The sequence below is a fragment of the Chinchilla lanigera genome, unplaced genomic scaffold (assembly GCF_000276665.1).
Source record: "Chinchilla lanigera isolate Chin_1 unplaced genomic scaffold, ChiLan1.0 scaffold00026, whole genome shotgun sequence".
Lineage (NCBI taxonomy): Eukaryota > Metazoa > Chordata > Mammalia > Rodentia > Chinchillidae > Chinchilla > Chinchilla lanigera.
Window position 1 is genome coordinate 24,185,144 of NW_004955427.1, and position 18,950 is coordinate 24,204,093.

The window sequence follows — 18,950 nt, forward strand, 5'->3', positions numbered from 1 at the left end:
ACTCAATTCATATCCAGCCTGGAAAGAGAGCTTTGAATGTGCTTAGAGATCAAAATGGGTCCAACACCATCATTATGGATTTACGGGCACTTTCAACTGGACAGGCCCCGTGTTAAGTGCCTTTCATGCATCTTGTTTAATTCTTACAACAACATCATCAGAAAAGTAAAATTATTGCCCCACTTTATAGAAAAGTACTTAAAGAGGCTCATTAAAACAGCCCGAGGTCCCACGTTTAGCAAGCAGCAAAGCTACCATTCAGTGCTGGTCTGTCTGGTTCTGAAAGTCTGTTTTTAATGCCTCAGCTCTAACACTTCAGGGAATCCCAGGGATGCAGTAAAAGTCTGGGGCGAGAGAGTGACAGTGGGGCTATTTCAAAGAGAAGTGTGAATGTGGGACCAGGACTGGGGCCTGATCGTACTCTGACACAGAGAGGCCACTGCTAGGATTTTACCCAAAGTAAACAGTCAAGGATATGAGTAAAGAGTTAGCAAAAATACTTACAAAAACTTTATAGTAGTGAAAATTAGGAACAATAATGTTTATAAGTAGAGGATTGGCAAAGTAAATGAAATGTCTTTCAATAAATACCCGGTCTTGAAACCAGATATGGTGGTGCACGCCTATAATCCTAGCACTCTGGGAAGCTGAGGCAAGAGGATCACAAGGTCACGTCCAGCCTGGGCAATTTAGTGACTTAGTGAGACCCTGTCTCAAAATAAAAATGGAGCTGGGGATGTAGCTCAGTGCAAAGGCTCTGGGTTGAATGGCCAGTACCGCAAAGATGTTCCGAAGCAAAATACAAATATTATTCGCCTTGACAATGTAAAATCAGGCTATAGTTAACTGCTATTAGGGAATGAAAAGAGGGAAGAGAAAACCCACTAAAATCTTTATCATAGTAATGTCAAAAAATAAGAAATGTAATTCCCACGATCTTTCACTCAGGAAGATTTAATAGCTGCAATATCGCAAGCTTTAGTGCAATAAGACAACTTGAAAGATGTTTCAAGCAATCCCTCTTGGGCCAGCAATTAATTTGTTAGGTAGACAAGGAAAAGAGCAGCAAATACATCAGTTACAATAAATTTTGACCCTATACTTATGCTGTATCTCATAAAACTGAGTTTCTAAGTGTTTACTAAGCAGAGTAAAGAAATTTCTAATAGTATAGAACAATTTATCTTCATAACTCCAATGACTGTTGATTTATAACCTTAAGACAAAAAAATAAAGGATTGTGTGGGTGGGTGTATGCCTGTGCCTATTCATATAAAATTGTAAGTAACATTCTCCATGGGATTTGGTTTATTTACCTGCTGATAATCACCTTGCTGTAGCTTTGCCTTAAAAACTCAAATACAAGAGAATTATCCAAATTCCCTTAAAATGAAGACAACAGCTAAAGTATTCCTTTAAAATATTTTTACACATAGATAAAAATGACAATCTTACAACACAGAATCTCAGTTTCCCACACCAACAGTAAGGAATGGAGGGAGATGGCCTATGATTGATAATATAAATGAAATTTAAGTACATCATTTAAAGTTACCAAGGTAATCAATAAAATAATAATAAAAACATAACTATCAAAAATTAGGATGTGAAAAGAGGAGCATGTAAGTAAGTGTGGTTATATTCCCCAGCATAGGGTCAATATAGAACTCCTGGTTTTGATGAATCAAGTTATAGATACAACCATATTGCTTCCTGACACACACAATTATCTCTCAAAGTACTAAAAATCATTAAAAGTGGTTGCCTCTATAGAGCGCTCTTTGGGGAACTAAAGGTAGGGTGGAAGCCTTGTATTATAAACTTCCCTGTAAATGTTATACATGTGCATATTTCTATTTGCCTATCTATCTATCTATGCATGCATCTGTCTATGGATCTATCTATGCATCTATCTATATCTATCGATGCATCTACATCTATCTATCATCTATCTATCATCTATCTATCTATCTATCTATCTATCTATCTATCTATGCATCCATCTACCTATCTATGCTTCTATCTATATCTACCCATCTATGCATGTTCTGGCCTTGTTTGGATTTATAAAAAGGAGCACCAAGGCCCTCCCTTATTTTCTCCACTGCTACAGTGGCCAGTCCAGTCCTTCTCCTCGGGGCCTAGGACCGCACTGCTTGCTGTCAGAATAATGGGATGTCCAGGGCCCCCTTGGCTGCATCTCCCAGACTCCAGCTCCATCACTAACACCACCCCTTCTTGAGCTCCCAAATCTGACCTCTGCCCAGGGCCCCTGGCTCCAGATCGCCTGGATGCTGTGCCCCACTTGGTGGGCCGTGCTGCCTCCCACCCTCTAAGGCCTCATTGTGCCCCAGGTCCCTGGTGATTTTTTGCCCATACAATCAGCTTTGTGCCATCGCACACTGCACCTCACCCCTGAACATGCTGCTCCCTCCTGTGGCTTCTCATGTCATTTGGGTGCCCTCCTTCAATCACTGATGAAAGTAAATACCTGATGGCCTTTGGCAACCCCTGGGCTATACGTGTACGGTATGTGCTTCCACCAAGGAAAGGGACTGATTCACGCTAATTGCTTCCTGTGTCCCTGTTCTTTATCCATGATAGACACCCTTTCTTCCTCCCCTGCCCCATGACCGGGACCTCGAGCTGGAGGTGTGGAGCACTAGCCAGGGTCCTGAGGGGTGTGAGAGAAAGGACTGACACCCACCCAAACCACTCCCAGGAGTGAGCCAGATCCACAGATGGCCAGCAAAGTGCCTTCTGAGACAGAGCAGAGAAGTCAGAAAGCAGCCAGGCAGAATCACAGGCCCAGGCCCTGAGCTCCAGAAGGAAGCCTGGTGGGGGATTCCTGGGACCCCACAGAGGGGTCATGTCTCTGTGGCACAGCATGCATGTGGTAGGTGGCTCACATACTGTGCCTGTCATTTCCAGAATTTTACTCTCGTGTTACCACGCAGTTCTTGGGCAGGTGTTCTCCAGTTCCGGGGAATTAGAAATGCCTTGCCTGCCAGCCACATCTAGGATGATTGTGTTGATTTAGTTTTTTTGTCCCATCTTCATCAATGTTATAGATCTAGGCTTGTGCAGAACAGATACTATATTCTATAGCAGTAGTATTCAGATGTCTTATAAACATTATGCTTTAAAAGTTTCACAATTGAGGAAAAGGTTAGGAAAACTTTGAGTGAACAAGATTAAGCAGGTTTTCTACCAGTGCTTACCTATGGTAATAGTCACTCTAACCAGGCTTAGGGACTAGTGTGAAGGTAGTGAGCACTTGCCGAGAGAGAGGGGCGGGGGGAGAGGAGAGATAGAACACAGTGTGCTTCCTAAAGTTTGACATCAAACATTTTCGAAAATATAAAACACAGTTTGGGAAACACTAAGCACCCATTTTGTTGGTCTTCATGCTTTTTGGGGCAGGCTTCCTGAGGTTGTTTAAAATGCCTATTTAGAAGTCACAGCTCTTGGAACTGGAAGGTGTCCTGGAGAGCTCTACTCCAACATCTTATTTTATAGACAAGAAAACTGTGGCCCAGAGAGGGGAAAGGATTTGGCTCAGGTCTTCGGGCAAATGCAAGCAGCACCAGTGCTGATGTTCAAGTGTCCTCACTCCCTGTCAGTGTGCTCGGCCCTCGCCACACCCATGTCATTCTGAGAGCTCTGCCTCTGAAACAGAGTCCCTGCATGACAGGCTCAGGGCTCCAGCCCAAACACGAAGGCTGAATTTATCTGTTGTCATTGGCAGCATGTTCTGGTTTACTCACAGGTACCTCGTACCTCCGTGACTAGTTCCAAATCAGAAGCTCATGCCTGATCAGCAGTGTTTCCTCCCTCGTGGGTTTTACACTGTCAGCCAGTTCCAGGAAGCAGTTCATTGCTTTACCCAGAACCACATTTTCTCCAGTGTCAGGATGATGATAAGGCTGGCATGTTGCTACAAGATGACTTAGGTAAACAGCTTCCTTCGCATGCATACAGCCTTTGGAGCTGGTCTCCCATCAGAGTCTCATGGTCTTCTGAGTGCCTTGGCTGTCTCTGCTGTGCCAGGTAGGTGTAATGGCGTCAGCCACCACTTTCCAGGCGAGGCTTGTGAAACCACACCTCTAGCTCCTAGGCATGGACGTGACATCTGCAGCATGAGGGGATAGCACCAGGTGAACAGGGAAGGTTGGAGCCCTAATTCCAGTGTCTGGTCTGACAACACACATGGGCATCTAGGCAATTCACCAATTCCTGATAGTCTCAAAAATAAGCCACTGGCTAAAACGTGAGTATACAAGTTACATAGCCACTCACCAACATGTGCGAGGCAGTGGCTCATCTCTCATCTCTCCCTGCCCCGAGTCCACCACTGCACGCAAAGATCAAAGTCATTGCCTACTGCAGATTATCACAAACCCTCTTGCCACCCTGATTTTCCATTGTGTTCTTGGAAATGAAGGCTAGTAAGTGAGGAAAAGCCAGCCAGTGTCTCTAGGCTTTTCTACTTCCTGTTAGATCGCTAAAAAGCCACTTACTCCTTCTCAAGGACCTTCCATGCTTCCTCCTGGGGACATTTCAATCCAAACCCATGTCCTTTGAAACTCTAACATTTTATGTGCACTTACAGCTTAATAATTTCTGGGTTGCCTATTTCTCTCTCTTATTAGTTTTCTTTTTTATAAAGGTATAATACACATGCACTGAAGTTTCTACACCTGATCTGCTGCCCTTTTTTGGATGAAAACCAGGAATCTATTACTTTCTGGAGGCAGTATGGCTCTGAGCCTCAGTTTCCTCATCTGTACACAGGAATAATACCATTTAGCTTGCAAGGCTGTGGTGATGTTAAGAGGAACATTTATAAAGTACCTAGCATAGTACCTGGCACCTAGTGAGGGCTAAATAAATGTTCACCCAGGAAAGATGTGCTCAGTCTGCTTCTTAGCCAAAACCTTTTATCTCCTTTTTATTATTGGAAGCAGAATCTATCAGTCTTCCATCCCCTCAATGCCTGGGAGATTCTGCCAGGGTAGATAGCATCAGAAAGTAGACTAAGAGAGCAGGCCTGCCTCTGATAGAATCTCTGAGGTTGTGGTGACATTTAACTGAAGGACCAGCCAGGCACATGCCTGTAATCTCAGTGTTCTGGGAGGCTGAGGCAGGAGGGCTACAAATTTGAGCCTAGCCTGGGAAACTTAGTGATTTAGCAAGAACTTGTCTCAAAATTTAAAAGGTTGGGGCTGTAGCGTAGTGTACAGGCTCTAGGTTCAATGTCTAATACTACCAAAAAAAAAAAAAAAAAAAGAGAGAGAGAGAGAGAGAGAAAGGAAGAGAGAAAGAGAAAGAAGAAAGTATAACTGATAAAATTAGAAATTAATAACTAAGCATGTATAATACTTTAAATTCCCCTTCTTTCCTTCTGTTCCTGCTCCCAAGCCCATCAAAATGAAGTGAGTTCTGCCCCAGCTCCAGGTTGTCCTTTCATGATCCTCTCTGTTTCTTAAATCTGAGGTCCCCATTCAGGTCCAGCAGGTGCTCGTCCTCTTACCCACAAGACATGACTTGTGAAGAGACACAGGGCACAGTGTGGGAAAGGAGAAAAGGCGCAACCCCAGGGTATCCTGACAGAGGACAGGGCAGTCAAAGCTGAGGTCTGCAGACAGACAGCGCATGGAAGGGGCCTGGCAGACTCCTGAGCTTCCCAGGGTGTGTGTGAGCAGCGGGAGGGAGTCGCCAGAAGGGAAAGGGCATCCCAGAAAGAGCCGGCCTCCCTCCTGCTGGCTGTGGACACCCTGCCCTGCCCAAGGCTGTGGTTTCCCACCACATTTTTTATGTTGGGTGTGGTCAACCACAAGCCCATGTGCTGCCTGTGGCCAGAAAGGCCCTTATCCCTTCCCGTAAGAGTTTGGGATTTGGGGACAAGGGTTATGTGACTTCATACCACTGGTATTTTTCTCAGTGAATTTCCATTTCCCAGTTTCTCCATGAGTTGTGGCCCTGGATCCCTGGAGTGGCCACATCTGTAAGGGTATGTTTGTGAAAACTCTGCAGGGGGAGATGTTTGTTTCTCAGGGAAAGTCTGGTGGTACAGCTCAGAAAAGGAAAGAGCTTTGAGGAAAGAGCAAATGTGGAGTCTACACCAATGCACCAGGCCCTTCCCGCTCCCACCCCCACTGGCATTGCAGGGCATGGGGGACCAGGACCTGCCTCACAAATCCAGAGTGGCCACCAACACTTACTCTTCAGAGGCTCAGGAAGAAGCCGCCTGCCCTCAGGCTAAAATATCTGAGGTAACTTAAGTGAAATATCTCAGGGGGTCAGGGATGGCAGAAGCCTTTGTTCTTCAAAATTCCTTCCCCTCTCCATGGCCTGGAAGTTCTCTCGTTCAAAGAGAGGGTGGTGTTGGAGGGAGCCCCAGCCATGACTCATTCACAGCTAATCCTTGGCAAATCTATCACCATGGAAACTGCCAATCATCCATGCTTTCCATAGCTTAACCGAACATCTGCCAGGGAAAAACAAGTGGTGCAAATCACTCATCCTTCCTGTGTGTTGACACTGGGGGCCTGGTAAACAAGGAGCCAGGGGAGGGAGGCCGTCCCAGCAGGGTGATGGCCACAGCCTCACTGATGGCTGTGTGACCTTCATCAAGTCCTTGCTAAGCTGCCTGTCCCCTCTTTCCCCAGTTGGTAAAACAAACACTGATTGTCAAGCTAGCTGGGCTGAGGGGAATGGGAGGGACAGGAAAACCCATCCTGGTGAGCTAGGATGAGGGGGAGCTAAAGAGCCTGTGTAGGTGACAGTCTACTCAGTACAACAATTTTATACTTGGAATTTTATAAAATAATACTTTCATAATTTAAACCACAGAAAATAAACCATGATTAACATTCTTAGGTAGCTATTGCTGTCAAAGGAAGTGCAAAGACACTCCTCCCTGGAGCAGAATTTCCTGTGTCTGTGAGGTTTTGAGTAGGATTCTGAACAAGGAGTATGGGTTTAAAAGCCAATAAATTGACTCTGGATGTGCTGATGCACACCTGTAATGCCAGCTACGCAGGAGGCTGAGGCAGGAGAATTGCAAACTCAAGCCCAACCTGGGCAACTTATCCAGAGATCTTATCCTCAAAATAAAATTAAAACGGCTAGGGCTGTAGCTCAGTGGTAGAGCACTTGCTCAGCATGCAAAAGGCTCTGGGTTCCCTCCCAGATACTGCAAAAACAAAAACCAAAGCAAAACAAAAACAATAAATGAACAGATGCCACACTAACTCATCTTGAATGTTAATCTAACTCCACCTCTGGGCTGTTGCGTGGCGTCTTCAGGCTTTGGGTTGCCATTCCTGCAAGGCTAAAGGGAAGGCTCTGCCCCCAGCGCAGACTAGGGATCCTTTCTGTCACCAGGACTGGGTCCTACAGAGGAAAGGGCAGCCCTCCACACCAGGGCACATCAGGGCCATGCTTTGGAGCCCACCCTGTGCACCCGAGGACACTTGGGCCTTGCCCCAGCTGTGACTACTAGCCTGGCATCTTGGCCTGGGGCTTTAACCTGCCAGGCTCCAGGAAACCCAGCCAGGGAGTCCCTTGAATGTGCACTCCAGAACTGTGAAGGAGGGAAGGCTGAGAGAAGGGCCAAAAAACATTTGAGATGTTAACTTTTTTTATTCCCTCTGTTAATCCTTTCCTTTCCTGACCACAAAGAGGAAGAGGACCTAGATTTGATGGCCTTGGGGGATGTGCGTGGCAGAGAGGAAGCAGAATTGGTCTGCACCCTGTGTTACTGGCTTGCTTCCCCACAGCCGAGGTCCTTGGGAGATTTTAGAGAATCGAAGATGTAGAAAAGAATCTGGCAAGTGGCTGGGGGCAGCATGGAGGGCACAAGAACAAGAATGACTGAGTAGATTGTGGGGCCCAGATGAACAAAATTATAGGATCCCTTGTTTAAAATGATGAAGAATTTTAGCAACAGCAAAGCATCAAACCAAGCATAGAGCCTTCCTTGGCAGGGGAAGCTATGGGATGCACTGGTCACACTTCCATGCCAAGGGCCATGCAGGAGTGTCCCCATATTCCAACACCTCGTGCTGGAGTTGGGGCAGAGAGAGGCTGGCCCGCTGGTTCTGGAGCCAAGGGGACTTGAGACCCACTCCCTGGAAGCGCCACTGGGAATCCATCCAAGACCTCAGAAAAGTGGGTCTGAGGAGTATATAGATCCTGAGCATAGGATCCAGCCAATTTCTGGTCCCCAAAAGTGGCTCAGAGAAAACACAAACATGAAGGCACTGCAGACAAGACGATAGGAGGGCCTGGCTCTGTTCACAAATAAGGAAGAACCAGAGGGAATACCCATCCTGCCTTGGAACTGTGTGAGACCCTCAGACCCTGAACTGCTGCAAGCATGGCAAGGCCAGATGGACACATCACAAATGATTGACCTTCGTGTTAAATCATCCTGGAAGGGTGAAGGCTTGGAGCTAGAGATTGACTCTCTTTTCATTTTATAAAAGTGAAAGAGGGGCTGGGGATTTAGCTCAGTGGCACAGCACCTGCCTGGCAAGCATAAGGTTGTAAGTTCAATTCCCGGTACTGGAAAAAAAAAAAAAAAAGTGAAAGAGATGCAATATTTCAGAAAATTTATATTTGTATGTCAAGATTCTACCTGCCACACTGAGTCGTAGTTGCAGGCTCATTTGGATGGCTAAGGGAGGTCAAGCAATGATCTGAGTAAGAGATGAAGTTGGATCACCGTGGTATGAGTGAAGAGAAGTAGAGAGAGTCTGACACTTAGGAAGTAGAATTGGAGAGTACTGGGAAGAAGGTGGGAGGAACCATGAATAACTCTCTTTGCTGGCCGGAGCTGAATGGAGACACCATTCACAGAGACGAGGGGAACAGCCAGTGGGGGTCAGCTGTGATGGGATTAGTTCTGAATATGTGGGGCCCATCACACCCAAGAGAAGATGTCACCAAGGGCAATAAATAAATGATGGCAAGCTTGGAGGAGAAGTCTGGGCTGGGCATGTGCATAGGGGAGTTGTGAGCTTACTGATCACTGAGTATAGAAGAGATTCCAAGAAAAACTGCAGAAAAGGAAGAAAACGGGGCTGGGAGCCACCTGAAAAACTCCTAATGGGCAGGCAGAGGAGGTTGTGCCACACAGGAGTTCGGAGTGGGGGGAGGCAGGGAGCTGCTGCACCATGGAAGGAAAGAGGAGGGAGAAAGCGACTGCTGTGAGAAGCCGGATGAAGCGAGAAATCGAGCGAGAATGCCCCTGGATTTAGGGACAGGGCAACCACTGATGACCTTGGAAAGATCCATCTTGTTGAAGAGTGTGGAAGAGCTGAACAGGAAGCAGGACAAAGGAGACAGGGAGCCACCCTCCACTTGGATATGGAAAGGGGAAAAAGCGTCCTTGCTAGAGGGAGCAGGGAGCTTGAGGCAAGAGGATTCAGTACATTTCTTTTCCATTCTAACAGCTCTACTGACATATAGCCAACATATTTCTTAAGTGCACATGGCTTAAGAGTAGCAATTTGAAAAGCTTTAAGCTATGACTATACCTGTGAAGCCATCGCTATAATCAGAAATATGTTTTTCATGTCCCCAAGTTTCCTACCACCCCTTAATAATCCCTGTCTCTGGCTGCTCTCAGCCCCATTCCGAGGCATCTACTGATCAGCTTGTAATCACTATAGCTTATATATTTTTAGTTTCTTTTTTTAATAATGGGATGTATATTATTTATTTAATTTTATTTACTTTTTTATAGTGGTGGGGATTGAACACAGGGCCCTGTGTATACTAAATATGCACTTATTCCATTTTCTAGAATTTTATATAGATGGAGTTCTTTTTAAAAGATATCCTTTTTCTGAATTCTTCATTCAGCATAACTATTTTAAGACTCATACATACTTGTTTTATGTATCAATAATCAATCCATTGCTCTTTATTGCTATTGTGTGGTAATAAATAAATTATGGTAATAATTTATTTATTTGTTTTGTTTACCTATTGATAAACATTTGAGCTATTTCTATTTTAGAACTATTACAAACAATTGCTTTGAAATCTCAAATTGCTTTGAAGTCTTATATGAATACAAGCTTTCAGTTCTTGGCAGTAGATAACCAGGAGTGTGTGTCTAATTTTTAAGACAGTGTTAAACTGTTTTCCAAAGTGGTAGTACAATTTTATATTCCCATTAGTAGTCTCTGAGAGTTTCAGTTTCTCCAAATCCTTGCCATCACTTGTGTGCACAACTTTCCATCTTAGTTACTTTTTCACTGCTGAGACACAATACCTGACACCCACAGCTCTTATTTGCATTTTGGCTCATGATTTGTGGAGGTTACAATCCAAGGCAGGGCAGCAGGGCAGATGGGCTGGGCGGAGGAGAAAGCTCATGGCATGGCAGGCAGGAAGCAGAAAGTGATCAAGAGAGGAGGAAGGAGATAAACCCTCCCAGGCCATGCCTCCTGTAGCCCACCTGCTTTGATCAAGCTTCACCTCCCAATATTACATTAAGCTATAAACTCATCAGTGGGCCAATCCACTGATGAACATTATGCCCCCATTATCCAATCCCTTTGGGAAGACATTAAGATATAAATCTTAGCAGACATTTTAGTGGCTTCTCCTCATTTTTCTGCTCCTATACTATTTGGAGAAGGGATAAGGAATAGGGATGAAGGACATGTAGGAAGGCAGAGAAAGGGCAGAGGACCACAGACAAAAACAGCAGCCATGCTCAGGTTAGCACCACTACCTCAATCCAAAGTGACATTCTTTTCACAGTCTGTGCCTTGAGATAAGCCCAGTCCCTAGCAAATGTATTTCCTATGGGTCACCTGTCCACGTGTCCACGTGCTAGCCTGTAGGCTTCCTGGCCAAGAACTATGCATGAGACAAGAATTCCCTAGGGACTTCTACTTTGGAATGCTCCCCCGTGGCCGCTTTGGTGTGGGAAAGTAGGGGAGGGGAGGGTAAAGAGATTCATTCACCGTCATTGGGCCCCTGGTTGGCCCATACCAGTATAGCAAGAAAAAAAAAGACAATTTCTTTTGTCCTCTAGAGAAGACAAAACGGTAGAAGTATGTGTGTGTGTGTGAGTGTGTGTGTGTGTGTGTGTGAGTGTGTGTGTGTGTGTGTTAAACCGAGTATGGGTTTACTCAAGTATAAGGAGGGCCAACCAACCTGCTGAAGAAGCTCTCCTGCTCAGCCCTAAGAGAAGGATGTCCCATCTATTAATTTGGTCAAGAGTTGTCAACATGGAAGTGTAAGGGGTAAGGAGGGTGAAATCATGTCGGCACCTTCAGAAATTATGAACAAGTCAACACTCTACTCTAACGTTAGCTGTATATCCTAAGAGCATATGCAGCCTCTTAGTTCTGACACTGAATTTTGGTAAACAAGCATGTATAACCTTAAAGTGAGAGTGAAAAACAATCCCTGTTACAATACCTGTCGCTGCTGGGAAGAACACCCCAAATACAGTGAAGAAAGACTCCCCAGGGCTGTAATCCGGCAGTGTGTTGTTCCACAGCAGTTCTGGTGAATAGCCAATAAAGCCGTGTTCTGAAATGACACAAAGGACAGGAAAATGAGCCCAGAGATGAGATGCAGCACAGATTTCCCTAGATTACAGTACTATTTTGTCTGATGTTAAATAGTAAAAGTCAGCGTGTACGCGTTTGTGTGACAGGAGGAGTGCAGAGAGGGAAGGTCTGACACAACCGTCTTCCTCCCCACTCTGGGGCCTGACTTCTGTGTGTCCCGTGGCTCTGTTGACACAGGAGGATGAGATGACACGAAGTGAGCTCTGGGAAGTGGAGCATTTTCATTTTTGTTTTATAGACTTCAATATAACTGGAGTATCTTAGTATCTTTCCATGGGAGTCTATTTATGTATTTACTTTTCATATTTAAAAAATTTGTTGATGTTGGCAAGTTACCTCCCTGATTAGAAACCTCCCATGAGTGCCTATGAGCTGCAGAAATAAGCTCAAACTCCTTCAAACAGATACCAAATCTCCCAACAACCTAGTGACAGCCCACAGGGCCCTCCCCGGCTTCTCCTTGTCCTCCTCACAGTCCGTCTTCTCAGAGCCCCACCAGAATCACCCTGTACCTCCCGAGGCCCCGCCTGGCTTCTCTCTGGGCATCAGTTCAGTGCCCATGCACAGCTCAGGAGCTGTACAAGCTCTCCCTGACCAGTACTGACTCCCTTCACTGCTTTTGGTACCAAAGCCAGCCACACCAGCTCTCTCCCCAACCACAGCCTCTGAGGCAAGACATCCAGTCTTACGCGTCTCTGCGCCTGAGTCCCACTCTGCCTGGAACACAGTGGGGGAGGCGCAGCGGTGTCACATGGAAAGGAACCTCTTAGATCTCTCAGTCAGGCACAGCTTGCACCTGAGCCTTCCCTTAGACTTGCTCCCAGACTACTTTACGGCCAGGCTATCTCAGATCTAATTCTTCAAAGCATTTTAAACATGTTTGTACATTGACCTTAACAGTCTTTCAAGTGGCTTCAATCCTATAAGCACTTTGCTGCTTCGTCAGAGGAGGTCACTTTGCCCCACATCTGTGAAGGCACGTGCAGGCTGTGGAATTCTGAACCCTGAGTCAAGTGTTCTCGGCTCCAGAGCACCAAGATTTTCAGCTCTGCCTTTGACTTTCCTGTCTGAGAATGAGCCAGTCTGCTTCTGTGGACCGTAGTCCAGGAGAAACCAATTCCGCTCCTTTTCCCTCGACTCCAACAGTCATGCAGGATGGTGTCCAGCTGTCCACAGGCCGCTGCCACAGAGCCTCCTGCCAGCCTGGTCCTCCACCCACCTCGTGCTTCCTTCCACATGGGGAGCTCCCAAGATTCACAAGGCCAGTGAGGTCGCCTGCGCTTCCCTCAACTTCCAAGAGCCATAACTTCATAGGAAAAATATTTTTCAAAAAAAGGTAAAAGGGAAGCTTAGTGAAGCAGAAGGGGACCCCCGGGAATCCAGTCAGGACTTAGAATCATCATCAGTCACTTTCCTTTGCCTGAATGCAGAGCTTACTCTGAGTACTAAACTTCAAGCGTTGCACAGGGATGCAGAATGGTTTGGCTCCCCTGCAGCTGGTCCCCCGCCCAGGAACAAAAGAACAACAAGAGCTGCGTTAACTTCAGCTTCCCCGCTGGCTGACCCTGAGGACTAGTCTTCTGAGGAGAAAACCAGCACCTCCTACCTTGGAACTCACGCTAGGACAGCAAGGGGTCTGACAGTCTAGGGGCAGGCTGTGCGGCCTGCAGCACTAAATACCTCAGAGGGATTTCACCTCCTCTGCCAGAGGGCCCGACCAGCCAGGATTTGGTAACCAGGCTGAGGCCTTTGTCCTGGTCAGCCTGAAGGCGCAGTGGGAATTCAGGCTCCAGGTGTCACTGTGAAGCCTTACCTCCACCTCCACCCCCCAGCAAGGTCCACAGGTTGAGCACAGGGGCCTCCCTCGCTTGCCCTCTTTTTAGGGCCAATGAGAAACGCAGACCCATGAGCACACATTCACACTGACTCACACTAACACACTCACACCAACACACAAGCACAACACACTGTCATATACGCGAGCATACTTACCAACACACAAGCACACAATGACATTCACAAACACACTCATACACAAGCATACACTCACACTGACGTATCCACAAGCACACAGTGGCACACTCACAAGCACACACTGGCACATAAGCACACCTACCAGCTCATACTCATGTGGACACTCACAAACATGCATGCACACTGACACATTCACTGACATATAAGCACACACACTGACACATCTAGAGAGACACGTCCACACGAACACAGGCACACGCTCACACTGATGCATCTACACTGACACACAAGCACATAGGCACACTAACACATGCCAGCACACTCATACTGATACACCTACACACACAGGCACACATTCACAAACATAGATGCTGACGCACGACACGCTCACAAGCACATATTCACACTGACATTCAAACTCACACTCACACTCCCTGCTGGCCCCGCTCTCTGAACTGGACCCCAAGTCTAGTTCTCTCTTTTTTTGTTGGTACTGGGAATCAAACTCAGGACCTTGAGTTTGCCAGGCAGGTACTATGCCACTGAGCTAAGTCCCCGGCCCCCAAGTCTAATTCTGAAACTTTTTCAAGGAATAATCTTAACTTTGAAAAGAACTCTATAGATGAAGACATTTGTCAATGTTTTACTCATAATAATGTAAAACTGGGGAGACTACATGTCTAACTATTGGGAACTGAGGTATTTTAAGTGCTTATAAAGAGACTTTAATGCCATAGAGACTGCCCATGTTATGTATGGTATGTGGTAAGTAAGAAAACTGGATACCAGTTACATCATAAACACATAAAGAAGTTTTAATTTATACATGTAAGAAACGTCTAGAAGGAAACATACCAAAATACAACCTGGGTTGTCTGTATAAGTAATTATATGAGCAATTCTTTTGCTTTCTTCTTTTCTTTCTACAAAATTTCCACATTTTCAAAATGAACATAAGCAATTTATCATAAAAAACAGTACCTTTTAGGAAAACAAAGGCCCCTACAACTGAAAGCCCACTCTCTCCAGGGAGATTTCCCATATATGCATACATTTTCTCTTTCTCTCGCTCTTTCCTTCTCTCTCTCCTTCTCCCCTCCTTCTCCCTGCTTCCCAGAATGATTTGAGTGGTTTATGAGAAAAACATAAGCAAGATGGGGTAAATAAAATTAAAAGCAAAACTGAAAAATGCTGAGAGAGGTTGAGAATGAATTGGAGAACACCCACAGTCCATGTTACATCTGAGGCCTCTGAATAAGGTTTTCAGATAAACCCTGCGACGATTCCCAAAACTAGACAGTTAACTGTATACTCACATGAGCCCACGAGGGCACTGGGTCTAGTGGTCTGTCCCTCACATTGGCCACTTTTCCATGGGTGAATCTGGCCTCATCTTCCTATGCCGTTACTTCTACCACCCCCATCACCAGCCCACTTGAAGGCCCCCAGTCCTAAGCCAATCCCCAGGGAGACTTGCTCCTTTGGTCCTCCTGCCTCTGCTGGGGATAGGGTCTCAATCCTACATCCCACACTGGAGCTTAGGTAGAGTGTGTGCCCAGATAAGGCTCTCATGCCTCTGCCCGGCTGGTCTTGGCTAGCTGGGGTGGTGTGAGGTCAGCAGGTCACACCAGGGTCAGGGTGCGGGGCTAAGGCACGTGCCACCTGCCATGCCCATCTACAGTGGCGCCTAAGGCCTGACTTGCTGATGCCCAGAAAGCTTCCTAATTCTTTCAGTCCCAGCCCTGTTTGAGAATCTGGAAACTGGGATCACTGTCTCAATATCCTCTTTTTGCATGAAACCTGAGGGTCCCAGATCTCTGAAGCCTCTCGGTGGGGAGGTGGGGAATAGAGCCTCGTGAGCCTGCATACCCTTAAAACTTCCCAAGCCTGGCTGTCCAGGTGTCCCATGTCAGAGTGGACAGCAGCCCCAGAAGGGATATAAACAGACATGCTTTAATTCTGCAGCCCCTGCAGGTACCAAGACCCTGCACAGAGATGTGTGCTCCTGAACACCTCACGGAGATCACAGGGCAACCTCCCCTTTGAAACAACGCTGAGCAACCCTTTACTGGGCACCATCTAGGGGCCAATCACTGGGCACTGAGTCCTCAGCAGTCATCCTTGATCCTAACAACCAACCTGCAAGAAGTTAGGAAAGGGAAGATTCATCTAAGGTCACATAGTTAAGACTGAGTGACCGAATTTCACCCACTGCCTCTCCCGGAATCAGAACCCCTTCCCTGGGCTGGGGCCCCATCACTGAGTTGTGCTTGTCACCCAGGGTCACCCTGAAGACCAGGGCATCTCCTTTGGGCATTCGGGAGAGCAGGCAAGGCCTGATGTCCTGTGATGGGTCAGCAGTATGGGATGGACTGGGTTTGGAAGCTGGGAGAATGTTGGATTCTGGGTCGGCCTGGTTCAGTTTTCCACCCACCATACTGTCTGTCCGATTTATCCCAGTGTCCCCTGCCCCCACGGATTCCAAAACTTATTTTGTGGTGAGTGGCTGAAGCTAGAGATCAATCACATGTCCAGGGCTGGAGCAAGGCCAGCCTCAAGAATGCAGAGCACCTGAGGCAAGTCACATGAATAAGCTGCTCTAGCTTCAAGAACACTGGGCACCAGAGGAAAGCCACATGGATAAGCTATTAAGCAGAGGGGTTTTATGTGACATTCAACCTCCTGAGTGTATAAATAAATGCACTGCTGCCGCTGGAGGCCTCCCTCCTCCTAATTCCTTCTTTTTCGTTACTTCTTCCCCCATCAGGAGAGAAGGCTCCATTTGGCCTCAGTTTTCTATATTCTGACTCTTGTCCTTTCTTTTCCATCCTCTCACAGTCCTCATCCTGGGAACTTTAGAGATGTTTGGGACACAGCGTTTGGTGCCCAAACACGGAACCAGCGAATGAGGAAATGCATTGGAGATCAGGTAAGAGACTTCTAGCTGTGCACACAGAAAGAGACAAATAGGTTCCACAGAAGCCAAAGAGAGAAATAGGCTCCAAAGAAGTTAAAGAGAGAAATAGGCTCCAGAGAAGTTAAAGAGAGAAATAGGCTCCAGAGAAGCCAAAGAGAAAAAGGGGTTCACTAAGGCCATAGAGAAAAATGGGCTCATTAGGGCCAAAAAGAAAAACAGACTCACTAGGGTCAAAGAGAAAAAGGGGATTATTAGAGCCAAAAACAAAAATGGGTTCACTAGAGCCAAAAGAGCAAAATAGGCTCAAGAGAAACAAAAGGGTGAGGTGTGTTGACTTTAGCAGGTGTTAAATGTGAGGCAAGTAGGTTCTCAAGAATAACAGATTTGTATACAAATTCTTGTTCTATTACAGATTCCCATACTTGCTTTTTGTGGACCTGGATTAGGGAATGTCTTCATAATTGTATGGTTGTTTAGATGACCACAGAGGATTTGGCTGAGAGCATTATTTTAAAATTAAGTCCCAAGCGAATAAAAGAAGGCAGAACATCAGCCCCCCAGTAGAGTTTAAACCCTCTAGTTTTGCTCAATAAGATACGGAAGGGGCTGTGGGGGACAAAAAATAAACAGCTAAAGTATATTTAAGTCCAGGGGATTATTTATTGTGGTAGGGCAGTTTTTTTGATTTGTGCTCAGATCAAGCTGCCCATGCAGTCAGCTCAGCACAGCACAGCGCTGTGGGAGGGAGGGGCACAGGCCAAGCAGAGATAGCATGCTCTGGCCCGAGGTGGATGCAGCCAGGATGCCCTAGCTGCCCACCAGGCCTGCATGCCTGCCAGCCACACCCACCGTCCCTGGCACCCTGCACTCAGCTTTGATCCACAGGAGCCACAACAGCCCAGATCAGAGGAGGAAAAAGCCAGGGAAAAAATGGTAGCTGTGGCTGCAGAGGCAAGAACCGTGGTATCCTACAGGAAGGGGGTCACTGGCAAAGTTAACCCGGAGATGGAGCCATCCCCAAGAGCAAGGCAGGTACTGACCCCCTCCCAGTCACTGCCACTGAAGCGTCGGTGCTGAATGGCAAGGTCAAAGGGCAAGAGTCCTCCCCTCAGGCCAATGAGCTGCCACCATTGCCAGGAGAGCTCATGGGCAACCCTGAGGAAGCCACAGCCAGAGGCAGAAGTGGCAAGCAGAAGCCCTGGGCACCCAAATAGAGGATACAGGTTCTTCTTCTGCACAAAAGACTGAATTGAAGGCTGTTGTATGGCCCTTACAAGATCATTCATCCGCTCCAATTAACCTTTCTTCAGACAGCATTTATGTTTGTGGTGTGATGCACCACACTGAAACTGCCATCATGCACGCTAACCAGGAAGATCTTTTCTTATATTTCACACTCTCCAATTTTCCATTTGGTCATGTTTCCCTCACTCCCTATGGGGGTTAATCCCCAAGGGTTTCACCCCAGTCATCTCTGGAAAATGGATGTCACTCACATTCCTGAGTTTGGCTCTTTATGCTGGGTCCACATTTCATTGGGTACTTCCTCAGGATTTATTTTTGCTTCTGCTAAAATTTCACACTGATGAAATGGCTAAACATGTCATTGCTCATTGTTTGGATGACTTTAGCACCCTTGGCTGCCCAAGGCATTTAAGACAACAATGGCCCAGCTTATACAAGGGCTGCCTTCCAAACATTTTAAAAAACTTTTCACATTTCCCTTACCATGGGAATTCCTTATAACCCTCAAGGAAGGAATTGTTGAATGTACTCACTGTACACTCAAAATTCAAATACAAAAACAACAGAGGGACTCCTTCCCTACAAAATTCACACCTCATAGTAGACTTCATTTGGCATTGTGTACTATTAATTTTTTAAATCCTACTAGGGATAGGACTACAGCAGCAGAAAGACAATTCAATTAGGTAAAGGAAAAGAGGCTAGGAAGGGTCCTTTGGAATGATCTTCATACTGGACAATGGAAGGCACCCAGCCTAGTTCTCATTTGGGGTGGAGGCTATGCTTGTGTCTTTCCAGAGAATGCTGAATGGCCTACCCGGGTGCCAGAGCATGCTGTCCAGCTGCATCATGGACCCAGACCCAGAGAAAGAGTGGGTTGCACCTCTCAAGAAGCTGATGTTCAGTCCTGTGGCAGTGATACCTCAGAGACCACTCCACAGCCAATAGACAAAGGTGGGGCTAGACCCAACAAGGGGTCTAAAGAGATTGACCCGGGATGCTTGGGAGATGGTAACCAAAAATTGGGAAAAGAAGGTCTGAGTAGGTGGCAGAGTATATGGAGACAACTGAACTGTAGGTTACATGAAAGAAAGGGGCATGAAAATTGCCAGTATTCTTAAGACAAAATACAATACAAAATTATATATTGATTATAGATAAAAGATTTTATTCCTTCTGATTCTTATTACAAGAGATCTCTGTTAATTGAC

General features: G+C 46.3%; 1 protein-coding gene across 1 annotated transcript in view; it reads right to left on the reverse strand.

Annotated features, from left to right (window-relative positions):
* Positions 1-18,950, reverse strand: part of Slc12a8 (solute carrier family 12, member 8) — a 147,066-nt gene that overhangs the window by 47,724 nt on the left and 80,392 nt on the right. Inside the window, exon 6 of the mRNA XM_005386546.2 lies at positions 11,449-11,562. Within this exon, the coding sequence (XP_005386603.1) occupies positions 11,449-11,562 (114 nt within the window). The remainder of the gene's footprint in view (positions 1-11,448; positions 11,563-18,950) is intronic.